This window comes from Lissotriton helveticus, chromosome 7 (assembly GCF_964261635.1).
Source record: "Lissotriton helveticus chromosome 7, aLisHel1.1, whole genome shotgun sequence".
Taxonomy (NCBI): Eukaryota; Metazoa; Chordata; class Amphibia; order Caudata; family Salamandridae; genus Lissotriton; species Lissotriton helveticus.
In genome coordinates, this window is record NC_136068.1 from 712,748,433 (window position 1) to 712,768,121 (window position 19,689).

Here is a 19,689-nt window from a genome sequence, read left to right on the forward strand (position 1 = left end):
GAGGCTGGGGTAGGTGCCAGAATCATTAATGTGCAAAATAAGGCAAGTTTAAAATGACAGAAATACAATGTTAAAAATCGCAGTTTCAGACTCCCGGCTTTTCGCCTCAGGAGTGTCACTCTCAATAGGGCAGCGCTTGTGCTCAGCGCGCTCTATTTGTATCTGTGGCGGGGGGCGTGGCCAGCAGAGATGGGCGTGTCTCTCGGCTCCCTCGGCGTGGGAATGGCGCCAAGAAGCGATCATTTTGTGCCCCAACAGCTCTAATATCAGCGGCTCGGCGAGGCTGGGGTAGGTGCCAGAATCATTAATGTGCAAAATAAGGCAAGTTTAAAATGACAGAAATACAATGTTAAAAATCGCAGTTTCAGACTCCCGGCTTTTCGCCTCAGGAGTGTCACTCTCAATAGGGCAGCGCTTGTGCTCAGCGCGCTCTATTTGTATCTGTGGCGGGGGGCGTGGCCAGCAGAGATGGGCGTGTCTCTCGGCTCCCTCGGCGTGGGAATGGCGCCAAGAAGCGATCGTTTTGTGCCCCTACAGCTCTAATATCAGCTGCTCGGCGAGGCTGGGGTAGGTGCCAGAATCATTAATGTGCAAAATAAGGCAAGTTTAAAATGACAGAAATACAATGTTAAAAATCGCAGTTTCAGACTCCCGGCTTTTCGCCTCAGGAGTGTCACTCTCAATAGGGCAGCGCTTGTGCTCAGCGCGCTCTATTTGTATCTGTGGCGGGGGGCGTGGCCAGCAGAGATGGGCGTGTCTCTCGGCTCCCTCGGCGTGGGAATGGCGCCAAGAAGCGATCGTTTTGTGCCCCAACAGCTCTAATATCAGCTGCTCGGCGAGGCTGGGGTAGGTGCCAGAATCATTAATGTGCAAAATAAGGCAAGTTTAAAATGACAGAAATAAAATGTTAAAAATCGCAGTTTCAGACTCCCGGCTTTTCGCCTCAGGAGTGTCACTCTCAATAGGGCAGCGCTTGTGCTCAGCGCGCTCTATTTGTATCTGTGGCGGGGGGCGTGGCCAGCAGAGATGGGCGTGTCTCTCGGCTCCCTCGGCGTGGGAATGGCGCCAAGAAGCGATCGTTTTGTGCCCCTACAGCTCTAATATCAGCTGCTCGGCGAGGCTGGGGTAGGTGCCAGAATCATTAATGTGCAAAATAAGGCAAGTTTAAAATGACAGAAATACAATGTTAAAAATCGCAGTTTCAGACTCCCGGCTTTTCGCCTCAGGAGTGTCACTCTCAATAGGGCAGCGCTTGTGCTCAGCGCGCTCTATTTGTATCTGTGGCGGGGGGCGTGGCCAGCAGAGATGGGCGTGTCTCTCGGCTCCCTCGGCGTGGGAATGGCGCCAAGAAGCGATCGTTTTGTGCCCCAACAGCTCTAATATCAGCTGCTCGGCGAGGCTGGGGTAGGTGCCAGAATCATTAATGTGCAAAATAAGGCAAGTTTAAAATGACAGAAATAAAATGTTAAAAATCGCAGTTTCAGACTCCCGGCTTTTCGCCTCAGGAGTGTCACTCTCAATAGGGCAGCGCTTGTGCTCAGCGCGCTCTATTTGTATCTGTGGCGGGGGGCGTGGCCAGCAGAGATGGGCGTGTCTCTCGGCTCCCTCGGCGTGGGAATGGCGCCAAGAAGCGATCGTTTTGTGCCCCAACAGCTCTAATATCAGCTGCTCGGCGAGGCTGGGGTAGGTGCCAGAATCATTAATGTGCAAAATAAGGCAAGTTTAAAATGACAGAAATAAAATGTTAAAAATCGCAGTTTCAGACTCCCGGCTTTTCGCCTCAGGAGTGTCACTCTCAATAGGGCAGCGCTTGTGCTCAGCGCGCTCTATTTGTATCTGTGGCCGGGGGCGTGGCCAGCAGAGATGGGCGTATCTCTCGGCTCCCTCGGCGTGGGAATGGCGCCAAGAAGCGATCGTTTTGTGCCCCAACACCTCTAATATCAGCTGCTCGGCGAGGCTGGGGTAGGTGCCAGAATCATTAATGTGCAAAATAAGGCAAGTTTAAAATGACAGAAATACAATCAGCATCAGCAATATCCAAATCAGTTTTGGTCTTGTTCCGATAACAAAAGTTAAGCCTTAACTTTCATACCACGTTCAGTCCAGATGGGAACACAAACAATCCTGGGTCAGTTTTGGCCTGATGAGTGAGATATAGTTCCTGTGGCACAGTGAACATGCGACCCACATCTCGGCATACACAGCAAACGTAGGGCATATGCTGCAAAAACAACAAAATGATGGAAGGGATGCTCTATGTAATCTCAGGCACTGCCAATTGCTCGGACCACATTCCAGCCCTTCAGTTTTCTAAGCAAGCCATCCTAAGTGTGATTGATGTGCTGTTGTGTAGTTTCTACCCTACGGTAGGAACTGCACATTTGTGGACATCATAAACGGGATGGTGGCAGACTGATTCTACGCACTCCTCAGGATATGTTGCCCTACAGACCAGCTAGCTCACAGTGCCACCATAAGCCCCCCTAAACCTAGCTGAGCAGCAAATGGTTCTGGCAGCCACTGCACATGACGACTCTGGTCCCCCAGGAAGTGTAGTAACAGATTTAGAACCCTTTTGCTCAGTCACTCCTGCTCTACTACTCTCAGAGAAATATAAAAGGAATGCACAAAGGGACGTTTTCAATATTTATTGAACAAGCGTGATTCTTGTGTAAAACATATGTGCTGCAATGATCTGTAGACGGAAGCAAATGAAAGTGATTATAAGCACCAGAACAGTGAACAGAATATAAAGTACCACCATGTTGGTAAAACAATGCATATATGAAGGCATACTAAACAATATAGAGAATTGGTCGTACTCCTACTGTGCAGTCCCTAACCTAAGTTTCCAAGGTCAGTGTGTGTATGTACAGCCAAGATGGCCCTTACTCGATGATCCAACCCCGGTTACCTGATGGGAAAGAATGTAAGTCCCCATCGTGGTCACCAGCTGGACACCCTTGAACGAAGAAGTCAGCAAGCTGCTAGGCCAAAGCATTAGCATGTAGATACCTCATCAATATCAGCAAGACGCTCCCCTGCCTGAATCCGGAATTGCTTGTTTACTTATAAAGAAAAGTATCCTTGCGAGTCCTGTGCAAGCAAGCATTGTTTTGGTCTATAGATAGCTATGTCACCCTGTGGATGGAAAATAGAATGACATTTGCACAATATGTGTCAAGACCTTGTACGTGGTGTTCAAGGAATCTATGTAATGTTAGGCGAAGCAAAATCTATTAGTGAAGAAGTTTCAGAGAAACTAATCCAACATTGTCAGACATGCAAATGTGTGCAAAAGGTTATTGTGTGAAAGGGAAGCAAACTTAACAAAGCCTGTCCATGATAACAGATGGCGTTGGTTCTAAGTGGGCTTACCTCAGGCACACAACAGTGCCAAGGCATGACTTCTGTGCTCACTGTGAAACTGGACTCAAGCTACACCTAACTGAGGAGAAAAAGAATGTCAGAACAGGTGTTGGGTTGCTTGTGTTGATGTCTGGAAAGGAGAGGGTCTGGCATTTCCAGGCTTTACCTGTCCTATTGGAGCAGGGCCAAGACCAAGGTTGTTGTGGACATGGATGGTGTCTGTATATAGTGGCATAGTGGATGAGAAGCCATGGACTATAATGTGGCCCCAAGTAACTACCAGTGGCTCAGATAAATGAACACATTCCATCTATTACATTTGTTTTTCAAAGTGAGGCCACCTAAGTACCATAGATCTGCCCAGACATGAATTTCATGCTCACTGTTCCATTCATCAACTTTTTTATATTTCTCCATTGTAGGCTTGGCTATCAACCCTTGCACTGATCACTACAATAGCCTCTTTAGTTGCATCTCTAAAGGGTCCATTGGAAACACGCAGAAAGCACAGAACACTGCAATGTGCATCATGATCGTCCAAAGAAAAGAAATCCGAGTCTCTTTTATGATGACTTTACGGGCTTTTATTATTTTCACAGCGTTGTTCATGTATATTAGCCTTCTTAACCCATGTAATATCATTTGATCTGCTACATTTAACGAATTATTCATTCAGATTACCTCAAAAAATGGAAGAGTTTTTCATATTTGTGTTCCAAAGGTAGGAAATATCATCTGACCTGCTTCATTCAAAGAATCCTCCTCTCAGGTCACCTCCAAAGATGGACACGTTTTTCATTTCTCACTGATCACATCTGGAACATTTTCTATTTAACGTTACTAAAACTTACTCATAGTCTCTTCTTAAAACTTATTTCTCTAGATATTGACTCCGGTAGCTATGTTGAAGAGTACAGGACCCAAGTTTAATGGAGGTGTACAAATGTAGCGTACGATAATATAGGATAGTCAAATTGTCAATCTTATTTCTTATAACAGTAAATTTTACATTTTAAGCTCAGGAAGATCCATTTTTTAGAACTGATGTTTATTTGATGTTTCTTGTTTTCATGACACCTGACTGACCCTTTCCCAGCCCTTGCCTTCCTTTTAGTATCACTTATCTGATGAAAACCAGCCTTGTTCCATATTGGTGTGTATGCATGAGAGGACTGAGCCAGATCAGATGAAGGCATGTCTGACTTGCTCATTTCACGGTAGTCTGCACATTAGAATTTGCTGCGTTTTATGTAAGAACTTAAAACTCTAAGTTTGAGGAAATTGCTCAACCAGAAATGATGTGGATCCATACCTGAGGCACATTGTGAGACAGCGTAATTGAAATAAATTTGATCAAAGGGAACAGAATTTATTACTATCTGACTCTAGATGACAGTGTCTTAGCAAAATGAATTATACAGCTAAAACTAGTTATTATGTCTTCCCTAAATGACAACAATGATCTTTGAAAGAATTGTGCTTGCTATTTCCTTCTAAAACAAATCATAATCTGATATTTCATTGTGGTTGCACCGAACACATGGGATTCGACAGTAGCAGGATCTTACTATACGTCTGTGTTGTGACCAATAGTCAGCTTTCTTTTAGTTGAAAGGTAGATCCTATCCGCGATATTTAAGGTTTCAGCATGCATCAGTATTTATGGAAAAGCTAGTTTTGAATTTGCATTCGCTTCCACAAATTTACCAGCAAATCGACTCCTCAGTATAATAAGCCTCATACAACTATTTTCTAATATTATAATTAATTAAACTCAGAATAAAATATAGCCTACATATAAGATTATTTCATGACCATTTTTCAGATTTACAATCGTTTTTCATATAGATGTAGGATAGTTCTTGTACAAGTTATTATATATTAGTTTTTATTACATCTGGGTGAAATTAAATTCATGCTTAAGTTTTCGCGAAATTTGTCTGGTTAGTGTTGCAAGCACTTTGTGGAATTTTGTGAAATCTTCAATTGTGAAACTTCACATTAATGTTCCCTGCTGGAGACATGTTCACATTGAAAATATCTTGTGAGAGACATGTTCTCTTCAAACCAGCTCCAACCGGTATTAGGGGAATTATTTTAATACATTTCTTATCCTTTTATTTAATTTTCACATGATCTACGGGCAACAGAATTTCACAATATTCTGTACAATTATTGCAAACAAGAAAATGAGCGATTCCACACTTCACCTATATTATGTTTGATATTAACTCATCCTAGATTATCTTGCTGTCAACACCAATTCCCCTGTTGGAGGCACTCTGTTCTTGCCCCTCTGTCTACCACATAGATCCATCTGAGATAGGCCTATGATATACACATAGGGGCAGATTATGACTTTGGTGGTGTGGGAGCGGGGCGCCACGCTGGATTACAAGTTGTAATCTGGGTGGGCAGTCCTGCAGTGGTGGTCCCACGGTGCTGCTTTTCAAAGGCACATAGGCGAGCCTTAGAAAAGCATCGCCATGGGCCTGGCACAGCGTGTGCCAGCATGGCATGGGCTGCAAAGTCCATGCTTTACTGGAACTGTGGGTGTATGCAGAAAGAGGGGCAACCCTTGTGCTTCCATGCATGCATCCCTAGGTCATGAGGGAACAGGGGGCCCTGTAGGGCATCCTAAGTTTCCTCACCTCCAGCATTTTCATGGAGTGAGAACCACCATGAGGCTGGTGGTGGTGAGGAAACTTGTATTATGCTTGGCAGTACCTCATCGACACCACCAATCATATTGTAGCTCAAGACCGCCACACCAACTCCAAGGATCGCAGATCCCTGGCAGATGCTGTGGTCCCATGGAAGTCTGATTGCTGCACTCGTAATACAGCTGTCGGTCCGCTGGTGTGGTGGTCCCCCACCGTCACTGCGAGTTTGGAGGACCTATGGAACGCCAAACTCATAATAAGGCCCTTAGCCTCTTGGTATGCACCTTGCTTATGCTTTACTTGTACACCAACTTTAAATGTCTAGTCCTTGTGTCTTACTTGTGTGATGCGTGCTCAACAGAAATCGCCAAACAAAGAAACAAAAAGTCTCACCGCACTCCTTTCTATGTTTACTCTTTTCCCCCATAAAGAGTTTGGCAGCGGAGGAGTCTGAGCTTCGGTTTCGGCAGTTCACCAAGGAGTACCAGGCACTTCAGAGGGCCTATGCACTGTTGCAGGAGCAAAGCGGTGGCATCTTAGATGCAGAGAGAGAAGCAAAGGTCTGGGTCTAAACATACAACACTGTTATTGTTTGATTTGTGTACCAGTAGTATGTGTGTTGGATTAAATGTGGGAGGCAATGGTTACAAAAACCAGTGTTCTGTAGTCAACACGTTCATTAGTAGTTTTTGCATGAACGTTTTATTCTTTGAGTCAAAGTTGACTGTTGCAGAAGAAGGGCTATGGAGTAATATTTAAAATGTGACGATTTATTATGAAAAGGCATTTTCTTATTCGCACTGTCAACATTTACCTATTTTCACTCACAATAGAACAGTGGTGTAGCTAGGCCTTTTGCCACCCGGGGCGGTCCCAGCCTTTGCTGCCCCGCGGCAGCCGTAAGAACGGGGGGTGGGGTGTTGGCAATTGATTCCTGCTTTTGCCAACCCACACGGCCACAGGTAAGAGTGAGGAGAGGGGAGGCTGCAGCCCCCAGAACTCATGCCACCCGGGGCGGACCGCCCCCTCCACTGCATCAAATCTTTGGTATTAGCTATCCAAGAGTTCCTGTTCTATTAACTACCGCAATTTACACTCCACCCTCAGTTCACATTTCCAGGAGAGCACTCCTTGATTTGGCAAGTGTGACCAGGGGCTGTGTAGGTCTTTCCCTCAGGCAGACCTGACTGTATTCCACAACTTTGCAACTGTGTCAAGAAGCAATTTTTGTGGATTTGGAATAACGTCCTTGTCAGTTTACCAAAAAAAGGCTTCAACAAATGTATTTTCCTGGTAAACCTGTTATTCACTGAATTATCCCACTATGAGCTTGTTGTGGTAATTTTCTTCAACAAAATTCTCCTTTTACACGATGTTTCGCTTTATGAAATTCACAAACTTTGTGTAGGTTTCAAAATGTAACATAGCAGGCAGAAGCAAGGTTGCCCAACTGCACAGCACGTTCCTAGAGCCATTCCTAACTAGATGAATAATATTGACATTAGTATTGGCATTACCTTATCTCGCTGGCTTGGGCTGAAGCAATCATATCACCCCTTACAGTGAAACCTATCTCGTGGTTTGCACTGTCACTTTTGTTACTTTCAGATCGAGGACAGATATTCAGTGGCGTAGCATGCGGGGCTTAGTGGGGGCAGTCCGCCTGGGCGGCACAGATTTTTGGGGCGGCGTCCCCCCCCCCCCCCACTGGCGTAACGAAAAGTGAGGGGGCCTCCCTGCACGGTACTTAGGGGGCCCCCTCTGGGCTCAATCAGGAGCTCTCCCAGCCAGAGTTCAGTGCCGAGGGGGCCCCTTGGAGCTAGGGCCCCCCCCACACCGCGTGGCCTGCGGGGGCCTGTGTTACGCCCCAGCCCCCCCCTCTCACCTGTGGCTGTTGCAGGAATCGGCAGAACCCCTCGCTCTTGCATGCGTCTGTCATAGGCAGCCAACACCGGCTCCCCCACAGGCGGCACTAGGTCTAGCTACGCCGCTGCAGATATTTGGCTCAGGGCTTTGGTGGCTTATACCACTCTACCTATTACTTGCGACAAGATCGGTCCCCTAACCAACATGTTTTGCAGGTGAGCGGGCCATGCGCCAATGCAAAAACATACAGGTGGACAATGTTCTTTTAGAATACATGCCAGTCTGTGTTTGGCAGTAGCATAGGCCAAGCTGTTCCATTGCAGCACATTTTGTTGAAAACAATTGAATGCTCAGCCATTTTCAGCATTGTCACTCGTGTGAATTTCCAGTTCATCCAAGTGGAATCACGTGCTGCACTGTGAGATGCTATGCGTCATTCGTCTGGACCAGGGTTTCTCAAATTTTGTTTCATGGGGAGCAATTTTCCGCTAAAAACCCACCTCCGCTATCTCTACTGTCCTAATTGCTAAATTTGTTATGGCATAATCCATTAAATGAGCAGTTGACCCTATCACATCTTCCTGCTCAGTTTCAATGTGGTCTTGCCCTGAAGGTTTGAGAAACCCTAGTTTTGTCAGCTTTCACTTTCGGCTTTCTCAGAACAGGGAGGGGAGTTTAGTGGCAACATGAAATGGAACCTCATTTGTTATTATTGACCCTAGGGCAGGATGCTTATTTTCTTCACAGATGAACACTTTTTCACAACGCCATCTCATTAGTAGGTTGCCTGACTTTGAGGCAAAGGTAATTTGACATTTGCATAATGAAGAACAGGGACATAAGAGTGTCCCTCTGCCTAATGAGATAAAAAGGGAGGGAGGTGGGTTTGCACTATGACTGAACAGTACTTCAATGAGAAGTCAGAAAATGAAAAAATTATCCTTTTTTATATACAACCTTCACCCGCTTAAGTAGTGGCATCTTTCATCATCGGTTTCACCTTGACTCCTAATGTTCAGAGTGGGCTCAACCATGTTCAAGGGGGCTTTTTGTAGATTAGTAGTTGGGAGAAGTTACAGTTAAATAAAAATTCCTCATCCACCCCCAAGGAATCCCTTTATTAGCAGGGTGGATGGGAAATGATTAAAATAAACTATAGAATGAGCAATAGGGATACAATGGTCATATGACCCTATAGTGCCAACATGTTTCTGCCCTACACTGAGGACTGTACAAGGTCCAGGGCATTCAGGGCAGATTTGTTTTTCTAATATTCCCAGATGATGTTTCTGTTCTCAGAAGGTTCATATTATTGCATGCACAATAATTTATTTTAGGCATGCATTGGCAGAGAACGCTTGCTGGTTCAAAGGCACCCTGGCAGTGGTTATTTTCAAACGGGAGCGGGAGGACGGTGGCCGTGGTGGCAAACATCCGCCAAGGGTCCCTATCATCGGTATACCTTCTGTGGTCTGCTCACACATGGCTTGTGGTACCAAGTATTCACTGCCTTTGCATGCCTAACTGCATGCAATGTTATGAAACTTTTGAGAACACAAACTTCACAGGGAGTATTAGAAAAACAAACTTGCCTTGACATCTGCCCTGGACCTTGTACGGCCATCAATGTAGCGCATACATATGTTGGCACAATAAGCATCATAGGACCATTGTAGCCCTATTGACCCTTCAATAGTTTATTTTAATAATTTCCCATCCACCCAGCTAATAAAGGGATACCTTTGGAATGGATGAGAAATTTTTATTTATATGTAATTTCCCTGATTACTAATATGCAAACAGCTTCCTGTAACACGATTGAGCCCACCCTGACCTTTAGGCAGTGGCGGCTGGTGCCATTTGAAAGTTGTGTGGCGTAAAATGTTTGGTGCAGCACACCGTGGCGAGTGAGCGCATAGAGCGAGGCTGAACGGCCTAAGTGGGGTTTGGAGGGGTTTCCCCCTCCTAGAAAAGTTTGAACAAAAGAGTTGGCAAACTGCATTTTTAAGCAAATTCGGGAAAGCCAGAAGGTTAATGAAGCAATTTTGAAAGTGCAGTTATTGCATTAATAAGCTGGACTGACGCCCGCATGAACATTCAACCTCATAAGCACCTTCATGGTTTCCTTCTCTGCCTCCCTGAGAGTGCCCACTTTCATTTTCTTTCGGTGACACAACGGGCTTTAAGTGGGATTTAAAATCTGTGGGGTCCCTCCTGGGGGCGTGGCCGCTGTAATTAAGGGCGTGGCTTAAAAAACGTAAGTTAAAAGTCTGTAATTAAAATAGTGTGTGCCCCACTGGTATTTTTCTGCTACTCATTCATCCAGTTATATAACACTAGAAGTAACATTACACCTACAGCAAGCCAGGACTATTGGCTTTGTCAATGGTTGTAAATTGCATAAGATAAATAAACAACGATTAGGACTTTATTGTGAAAGGGGGGGAATGTGCACACTTTAGTATTACCATCAACACTCACTTCACTTTTGCAGGGCTATTAATATACAGGCCCCCTGGACCAATGCTTGGATTTAACATCTCTTTGTTGGAGACGGTTGAGGCAAATGCTGCAGGGTCAACTAATTTTAGCATTTTAGGAGAACTTAATATGCATTTTGAACTGGAGCATGATCTGAATGTGCGGACCTTTACTGCGGACCGAGCCGCCTTCCAGATTTTACAATTAGTACAAAGTTCCACTCATATATGAGGTCGTGTGTTGGACCCTATTTTTATTTTTACTAATATAGAATTGTCTAGCGCGGCTACTATAGCCGATAGCATGGTCGGACCATTTCCTAGTGGAGCTGTCTATGTGCATTCCTACCGCTACAGCATATAAAACTCAAAGGGCCATGCGCATAAGACCCTGGCGCAAGCTCCGGTTGGAGGAGTTTCATGCCCTGTTGGAGTCTGATCCACTGGGCCCTATCACGGACTTAGAGACAGGGTATGATTCCTTTTGTTCCTGGATAACCCGGGCACTTGACACTCTTATACCTGCCCGGTGGGTCAAAGGACGCACGCAAGACACCAATTCCTGGTATAATGAAACCCTGGCAGGTTTGAAGAAAAACTGCAAAAGACATGAGTGCGAGTGGAGGAGTGACTATTCCCTAGAGAAAAAGATCTGCTATGTAAAGGAACTTAAGATATATCATAAAGCCATCTGCAGAGCGCGGGCAGAGTATTATGCCTCTGAAATTAAAATCATCTCTAATCCTTCTAAAGTTTTCTTTAAGATCCTCAAAGAGCTCCTCTCAAATACATCGGTTAGCACTATCCCTACTTCATCTGCTCAATGCGAAGAGTTGGCTTCTTTCTTTGTGGATAAAATCCGGGGTATTTACAAAGCCTTCACCCCGGGAAAAGAAATTAGCTCTATCCCTGTCATCCGACTCAGTCCTGTTTCCAAAATGTCGGTTATCCCTGAAACAAGCTAACCAGGCTTATTAAATCTGGTTCCCCGGCAGACCCTTTTAAACCTGCACAATTTAGAGAATCTCCAACACACTGTTTAACTCCGCTATATTATCTTGTGAATGCCTCCTTTTCTGCTGCTACAGTTCCAGCGAAATGGAAGCAGGCATGGGTGTCACCCATACTTAAAAAACCGAAAAGTCCTTTCTGACTGAAAGATCTTTTCGGGTTTCCACTCCTCCCTTCCTTTCCAGGGCACATTCTATTGAGCAGGGGGTCCCTCAGGGCTCGGCCTTGAGTCTCACCCTGTTCTATCTCTATGTCCGGCCGCTGGCTGCGGTCGCCAAAGTGTGGGACCTTAACATCGTCTCATATGCTGACGACACGCAGCTAGTGGTCGCCCTGACTGAAGAGTCCACCATGGATCAGGTTAAGTTTAAGGCGGGTCTGGCCGCTGTAGCTAAGTGGATGACAGCTAACTGTCTTCAACTAAATGCCGCCAAGACGGAAGTGTTATTGGTTGGAAGTAATACTGGTCTGTGGGGCGACCATTGGTGGCCATCTACTTTGGGGAAAGCCCCTACACCTAAAACCAAAGTGAAGAATCTGGGAGTATGGCTAGACTCGGCTCTCAGCTTCTGCACTCAAACTAAAAAGGTGGCTGCCACTTGTTTTGGCATACTACACAGTCTAAAACCGATTCTGAAATTCTTTGATCCAGCTACTAGACAGTTAATTGTGCAGATGACGGTGCTGTCCAGATTGGACTATGCCTGTTCATTATTGATAGGTGCAAATAAGGTGGAAATTGCCCAACTGCAGCGTATTCAAAACGCTGCTGCAAGGGCCTTATTAGGCCTACCACGTTTTAGCCCTATATCAGCCGCGATCCGTAAACTTCACTGGCTTTCTGTAGCTCAGCGGATACAATTTAAGACCTTGTGTATATCCTTCAAAATCTTAAAACAATCTACTCCCAAAATGTTGGGACCTCTGATGAACATGTATGCGCCCATGCGGACTCTCCGTTCAGCTGGGCAAAACCTGGTTTCAGTCCCCCGGTTTAAGCGCAGCAGAGCGGGCGGACGCTCCTTTCGTTTCCTGGCCGCGAAGTTATGGAACTCCCTTTCGGCCCATATTCGGGAATTGAAAGATTTACTGCAATTCAGGAAAGCTATAAAATCTCATCTTTTCCCTGAGAACTAGCCTTGTCTCTCGCTCATCTCTTCTGTCCTTAGTTCTGTTTGTTTTCATTGGGATTAGCGCCGGGGCGCCTCTTTGCTGGGGCAGCTGAGCGCTCTACAAACTTTATAACATAACATAACATAACATATTGTATATATTATTGAAAATGATGTCATTCTTGTGGGTGAGGTTGTGGCTAGGGCTAGAGCTGCTGACTTTCGAGCTGAGAAAGCAGGTTCAAGCCTCAGGTGGGCTCAACATCGTATGATTCAAAACATGACTATGCCCAAAACCTTAACTCTGCAGTAGTGCAACCCGTCACTGCCTTTGATGTAACTTAAAAGAGACTTGTTTTTCAGTTTTATAAAGTGCAAACATGGAGCGCTTTACATGAGCACCAGTTACCAGGACATATGATATGTCCTGGTAACTGGTGCTCATGTAAATTCCAAGTTTACAGTGTATACAACTGAAAAACGAGTCTCTTGAAGTTACATCAAAGGCAGTGACGGGTTGTAAAGTGCTCCAAGTTTACACTCTATAAAACTGAAAAACTAACCTCTTTGAAGTTACGTCAAAGGCAGTGACGGTTGTACTGTACAACCCATCATCACTGACTTTGATGTAACTTGAAAGAGAGGTTTTTTTCAGTTTTATATATCGCAAACTTGGAGCGCTTTACATGAGCACCAGTTACCAGAACATATAATATGTCATGGTAACTGGTGCTCATGTAAAGCACTCTAAGTTTACGCTATAAAGAATTGAAAACAGTTTCTCTACTCACTAGTTGGTCGGATCCGTCTGAATCCTGATGAGGCCTCGCATCGGCTCAAGGATGGGGCCACCAGGACACGAGGTCAGGCCTGGAGCTCTCCTCTCGACTCTCTCTCTCCACGCTCCCTGCTGTGTAATGGCGTGTACCTACGCATAAAGAGGGGAGGGGGAGAGAGAGAGGCTGAGAGCGAGGGCAGATTGACCAATCACTGCACGGCTTCACAATAAAGCTGTGCAGTGATTGGTGAATATGCTCCCTGGACTTGCCCAATCACAGACTCTGCGTTCTCTGCAAACAGACGCTAAAGCAGCTGGATTGGCCAGGGCAGGACAACTCGCCGCTCATCAGGAGACAGGGGTGCTGCGGCTTTGACCCCCCAGCTTCATCATTCTAGAGGCGAGAGTGCTGAAAACTGTGCTTGTCGGGCTGATCAGTGAAAGGTACCGACCAACCCGACATGCGTAGTTGTTGACTGCACTTACTGACTGCTAGTAACCCCACCCCCTTAATCCGGGAAGCCGTGGATCATCACACACAGGTGACGTGGAAAGGAACTGGCCTGCAGCTGAGACTGCTGCAGGCGTGCTGAGTGAAGTGTAAGTAAACACTACACTTTTTAAAGTTATGTTTTAATATATTACACCCATTTTCACTTTTATATATCAGCACTGCTCACAGCTGTCTGCAGCAAAATAATGAGGGAGGCGACGCCCAAATGCCATCACGGAGATACCCTGCCTTTAGGAGTCAGGGTGAACCTGACAATGAAGCATGCCACTACTAGAGTGGGTGAGGGTTGAATATATAAAAAAGGATTATTTTTCCTTTTTCCCACTTCTCATTGAAGTAGTTTTCAGTCGTGGTGCCCCCTCTCCCCCTTTTCCTTATTGGTCACAGGGATACTCTTATGCTTGCTGTGTGATCCAGGGAGAACCTATCCCCTCCATCCCTTGGCGTAAAAGAAGATCTCCCTACCTTTCCAGTAGGAAGGCTTTTTGACCTCCTGCACAATAGTTTAAAGATCTTGAGCAAAGCACCTGACAGAGGTTTCTTTTGACAAAAAAGCTCTTAAAGTGAAATGAGCTCTCAAGAATGTTAATTTTCATTGGCAGGTTCCAGAATTTAATTCAGGAAAAATCTAACTGATGCAGAACCTTTGAGATACCTGTTAAGCCGAACACATATTCCTGTTGCATCACTCACAAGACAGCAATCCTATGTCTCTGCTTGTGATCTTACAGCTCTCAAGACTGTTTCTGCAAAACACAGGGGCCAATTTAAAAATAGATGTACATGATGTTACCATATTGGAACTTCAGGGGCAATAACAGGACAGGCTAACACAGGGCATAGATAGAGCCGGATTTCTCATTGTAGCTAAACCCAAGGAGGAAATTTGTATACACATAAAAGAGAACTCGGCGAAAAAGTAAAACCCAACTGAAGGGGAACATAAGCCTCTGTACTAAACTAACACAGAAGAAATAAAGTTAATTTCGGTATTGCTGCAATAAGTGTCAATACATCTAGAGTAAGATATGCAGTTGTTTGTATTTCACCATAAGACTTGCGAACAATAAAAAAATATGGCGAGGAAAACATAACATTGTTTTAAAAGATTAATCATTATAGCCAGCAGATGAATGTAAAACAAAGATTTCTAACCCATAACTAACATATGAGAAGGGTGTGCACATTTCACTGCACCCTTTTTGCTTCGGTAGATCTATGTCATGAGCAACGAGAATGAAAAATGACCGCCTCCTTTGAGTAATCGATATTGAGCGTAGTTTGATCTTGGCCTAGCAAGTGTATTTCAAAGTACAAGAAAATTGTATATAATATCGTATTTTTAATTGGAATCTAATATCAAGTTTGAGGCAAGACTGAAATCCCATTTTTTACACATATATTATCACTGCATTCAGAATTTAGAGTCCGCCGCCTGCGTGAAATGTACAGTTAGTTTAATTTCATGTGTAATCAGTTGAAATGGCTGAAAGGGTTTTGAAATTATAATAGTGTATTTTTAAATTTGCACTTGCCTTTTCAAGTAGCTACGGGTAAGCACAGACAAGTGTTTGTAAATAAACTGTTGTGCTCGTATTTGACTGCTTCCCATGGCCATATGGTAGTGTTACAGACCAGTCTTTCAAAAGAAACTATGTCCTGCAGCTGCATGTCCTGATGCCACAAAAATATTCCCAACTAGCAGGAGCGCAGAACTAGGAGGATTTTTGCATTTTCTGAAAATGTCTTTGAATCATACAGAGACCCTGGTACAACATTTCACTTGTATGGCTATTGATATAGCCGCATTTCATTACATGAGCAGAGCTGAATAATGGTGGCACCATAACCTTTTTTCTTTCTCTCCCTTTTTATAGCTCTCAGCTCTAGACAGTGGATGCGCTGTCTCAAACTGACATGTTGTATATACTTTGTGGGCTTCGGCCCTCCCATATATGTCCTATTTGCAGGCTCCATCATCACTCTCCTAATCTTTCTTCCCATTTGTCCATGGCATGCGTGTGTCATGTATCTTGCTGTGTTTAGCCCTCTCTGAGAGCAGGGACCATTTACTATATCAATACCATATGTTTTAGGAACTACATTTTTTATTTGTTTTTAGCTCTTAACACAAGCGCTCATGTTTTCAGTTGATTGGAGCTCCAATGGCCATGTAAATCTTGTTTTTATAAAGTGTTAAGTAAGCTGCTTTCAGATATCCCTGTCACATGAGGGATGCGTAGAAAAACAGTGTTCTCCTGCCCTCCTTCCAAGTCCTTTAAGAAGCATTTTAAGCTTCTGGACATTGCATTATCCGTCGTTCGTCTCATTTGCATTTAGGTTTTTTGAATGTTTGCCAATTCCTGATTTCTAGGGGCTTCGCGTCTCGGCATCACTGTCGCGTTTTGGATTGAGGCAAGACATTTTCATCAGATGGACTCGTGCCTGCCACATTATTGTTGTCCTCTTTCATGCGTATCAGTACATGCTTCTTAATTCGGAGGACCTCTCGCATGCTTATTTCCAGCAGAGGCCATTTTCATCGTTTGCATACAGCACTAGTACCAGAGGTCTCTGGAGCAGTGGTAAAAGTCACGTGCAGAAGACTCTAGATACTTGCCCAACAGTTTTCCAGTTTTTGGACTCCTTGTGCCATTTTTTCGACTCAGTCTAGCATGCCCCTGAAGAAGGGAAACCCTCCCGAAATACATTGGGCATAACTGAGTTCGTTGTATATTAGTTTTATTTATGCAGTAAACTAGGACACGGATTCAACTACATTTCTTTATGATTTGCAATGTTGTATAAACGTTTGTATGTAAAGTTAATACAAACTGTTTTTCTACTCTGTATTCTGTGTCTTTAAACATTTTTTGCATACAGTGCTTGGCACTTCAGAATGAAGATTTTTATGTCATGTTCTAATGAGTTGTTGAATCTTATGTATTAACAGTTTCAACAGAAAGATTTGTCTATACTCTAATTCCGCAGTGCCCCTGGTATACTAGAGGTATTCCTCTAGCTTATATTTCTTTTTTAAAAAGAAACATGTTTAAGCTGTAGCTCGGGGGAGAATAGGGACTTGTTCTTTGTCGTTGTTTTGACCCCAGGTGTTTGGAAAATCAGGATGCTTTGAGCATAAAAACAATGGAATCGAGAGAAGAGCAGCGAGCCTCAAGATCTCTGGGGAGTTGCCTGATAAAAAAATTACTTTTCGCTCCTTTGCCCTCTCTAATAAGCAGTATAGCCCCTCATGGAGAGATCAAATTTTTTCACAACAATGCTTCAAATTCAAAGCTGCAGTCATTCCTTGCCCCTGCTTTAAATGTATGTGCAATGATTAAAATTGTTTGCATCTTTTTTTAGGAGTGCTTGGTGATCTTTTTCTGCTAGGATCACAGGTCTGTCTGAACATATTGCAGACTCAAGAAATGGCACACTGTAATCTAACATGCCTTTTTAGCTCCCAAATATCCCTGAAAGGGACGGGTCCCAGGCCTTCTTGAAATGTACTCCATCAGCTGCGTGACAGTTCCCGCTCTGGATAGCTCCCGGCGCCAAGACACCACATTACTGGGCAATTGGCACTGTATAGGAACCCGCAAGGGTAAAGAATGTTGACATATCTCATTGTAATATATATATCCTAGGCTTTTTTCAAAAGCATTTTGAGCATTTTAGAGTTGGACAGTGCCAACTCTAAAAGGCACTCAGAGGACATAGTCACGACAGGTGATGTAATGGTTCCTGTCTGCTTTTGCCCCCCTTCCTCAAATTCGCCGCTATTGCTTTGGACTTTTTGCAGACAGTAAAGCAATTCTTGGAACAAACCTGGATTCACGGAGATCAATTTACAGCCAGATGTTTCCTGTTAAGCACATTCCTGCTGTACCTTGAGTTGATCATCCACTGCTATTATCTCTGCGACACCTTCCCTTCCAAACATCTGTTGGAATGACAAAGCTAGTCAATCATATAGATGTTGACAAAGTCCATTGACAAAGCCAATAGCTCTCCATTTTCTGAGCTGATTGGCTTTCCCAAGGCTTGTTTGTTAATGAAATAACATTCCGATGCCAGCTTAGTCATTGACAGAATGTCATAGTGCATTACAAAAGTTAGAAAATAGTTACTTCCGGTGCGAAAATGTAGGCCTTCTTTTACATTTGGACTATATTAACAGGGGAGTAGCTTCAGAAGGTTCTTTGGGGCGTTACACCCTCCCCCTCCTAAAAAAATCTATTCAGTTGTAAATAGTTGGGTGCAAATGCTTTCAGTCGTGTATGGTGAAGTGACAGTTAGATTTCACCTGTGATTTTTCCATGTCACATTTTCAAAGACAAACGCACACGCGAACACCCACACACACACACACTCTCTCTCTCTCACGTCTCTGTTTTGAATGCCTTGAAAAATTTTGATTTAGAAATGTTGTGTTTTAAGTGACCCTAACAATCCTCCCTCCTCCCTCTTTCCACTGCTTTGTAAGCCCCTTAATGTTGTGCTTCTCATATAATGTGTTTTATCAAGATATCCCAGCGTGATTGTTGGGGATTCTGTTGCTCATCGCCCCCAATCCCCTATCTTATCGACAAAATTACGTCCCTGTATAGTAATACAAACAAGAATTTTTTTTAAATCATTTTTTGCCTTTTTGAGAACTTTGAGTAAATGCCACTGAGCCTGGGAATCTGCCTATCTGTTGTTCAGAACACATATAGAAAGTTTAGGCTTTTCGTAGGCTTAAATAAATACAATATGTTCTTAGAATACCATGGCCCAAGAGAGGTGAGGGGAAAACTTTGGGTTAAAAACCCCAAAAGCATGTTATATTATGCTCAATTAATTTTCTGTAAAACCCTCATAGACCCGTACGTTTTCTTACTGCATAAAGACTGAGACAGGCAGAGCATGCTGCTGCTTTAGAGCATTCCTCCCTACACAGTAACCTAAATCTTATTAACCACAGATTTCAGAACACATCCTATTACCACAATCTCTGGAATTGAGATATCATAAGCACAATAACAAATTAATCTGCTAAAGCAATGTCAGGAGAATCACATCTTCTCAACCCAGTGACCCATTTCTTTCTAATCACATCAAAGCCGCCCTCCTGGAGGGATTGTCTGCATCTCGACTGCACCTCCACCAAGACTCTGACCTTGGTGCTGTTTCAGTCGTTGAAACCAGCTTCTGTTCATCCTCCCTTCTAGTATCAAATCAATAGGATATAAAATCCTCAACCGTGGTAGAGAAGTAGAGATGGTGGGGAAATTACATTTATTCACAAGAAGTCCCTAAATGAAAATACGTCAACTTGATAAACTCTTCCTTGTTCTAAACAATTAATGCCGAATATTGTACACTTCAGAAAAAAACAATATTGTTTCATTGATTGTATTACTAATCCATGCAGCTATTTCTCTGATCAGATTTTTCTATTCAAATTTATCCTCTACTAGGAAAGAGAAAAATACACCCATGCATCCTTCTTTAAATACTTCCTATACCAGATTTACATAAGGAATCACCACATGCAAATCTCTAACCCTTTCACATTGGATTGACTAGCCCCTCTCTTCATTGCATTCAAAAACCTGACCTTAACAATCCCAATAAAGTCTAGATACTGCAAACACATTGACAGCAAGCATGGGCAAAGCCAATAGGTCTGGCTTTAATGTGGTAACACATGCAAATACAGCTTGAATAAATGCCCATACACTGTTTGTGCAATGTCTCAGTGAAGCCTGTACCTTTCTGTGCCTTCTTTGACTGTGACCTTTTTTGTATTTCCCAGACTTTTAGTGCCATAGTTTATAGGTCTATAAGCTCGAAGTGCACAGGTACACTTCACAAATAGTATAAGTGTATTTTTCAGGGTTGAAAGCAA

At 43.8% G+C, this 19,689-nt stretch overlaps 1 protein-coding gene across 1 annotated transcript in view; it reads left to right on the plus strand.

The window, feature by feature from the left end:
- JAKMIP2 (janus kinase and microtubule interacting protein 2) overlaps positions 1-19,689 on the plus strand; it is a 185,799-nt gene that overhangs the window by 54,967 nt on the left and 111,143 nt on the right. Inside the window, exon 9 of the mRNA XM_078650655.1 lies at positions 6,464-6,592. Coding sequence (XP_078506781.1) covers positions 6,464-6,592 — 129 coding nt within the window. The remainder of the gene's footprint in view (positions 1-6,463; positions 6,593-19,689) is intronic.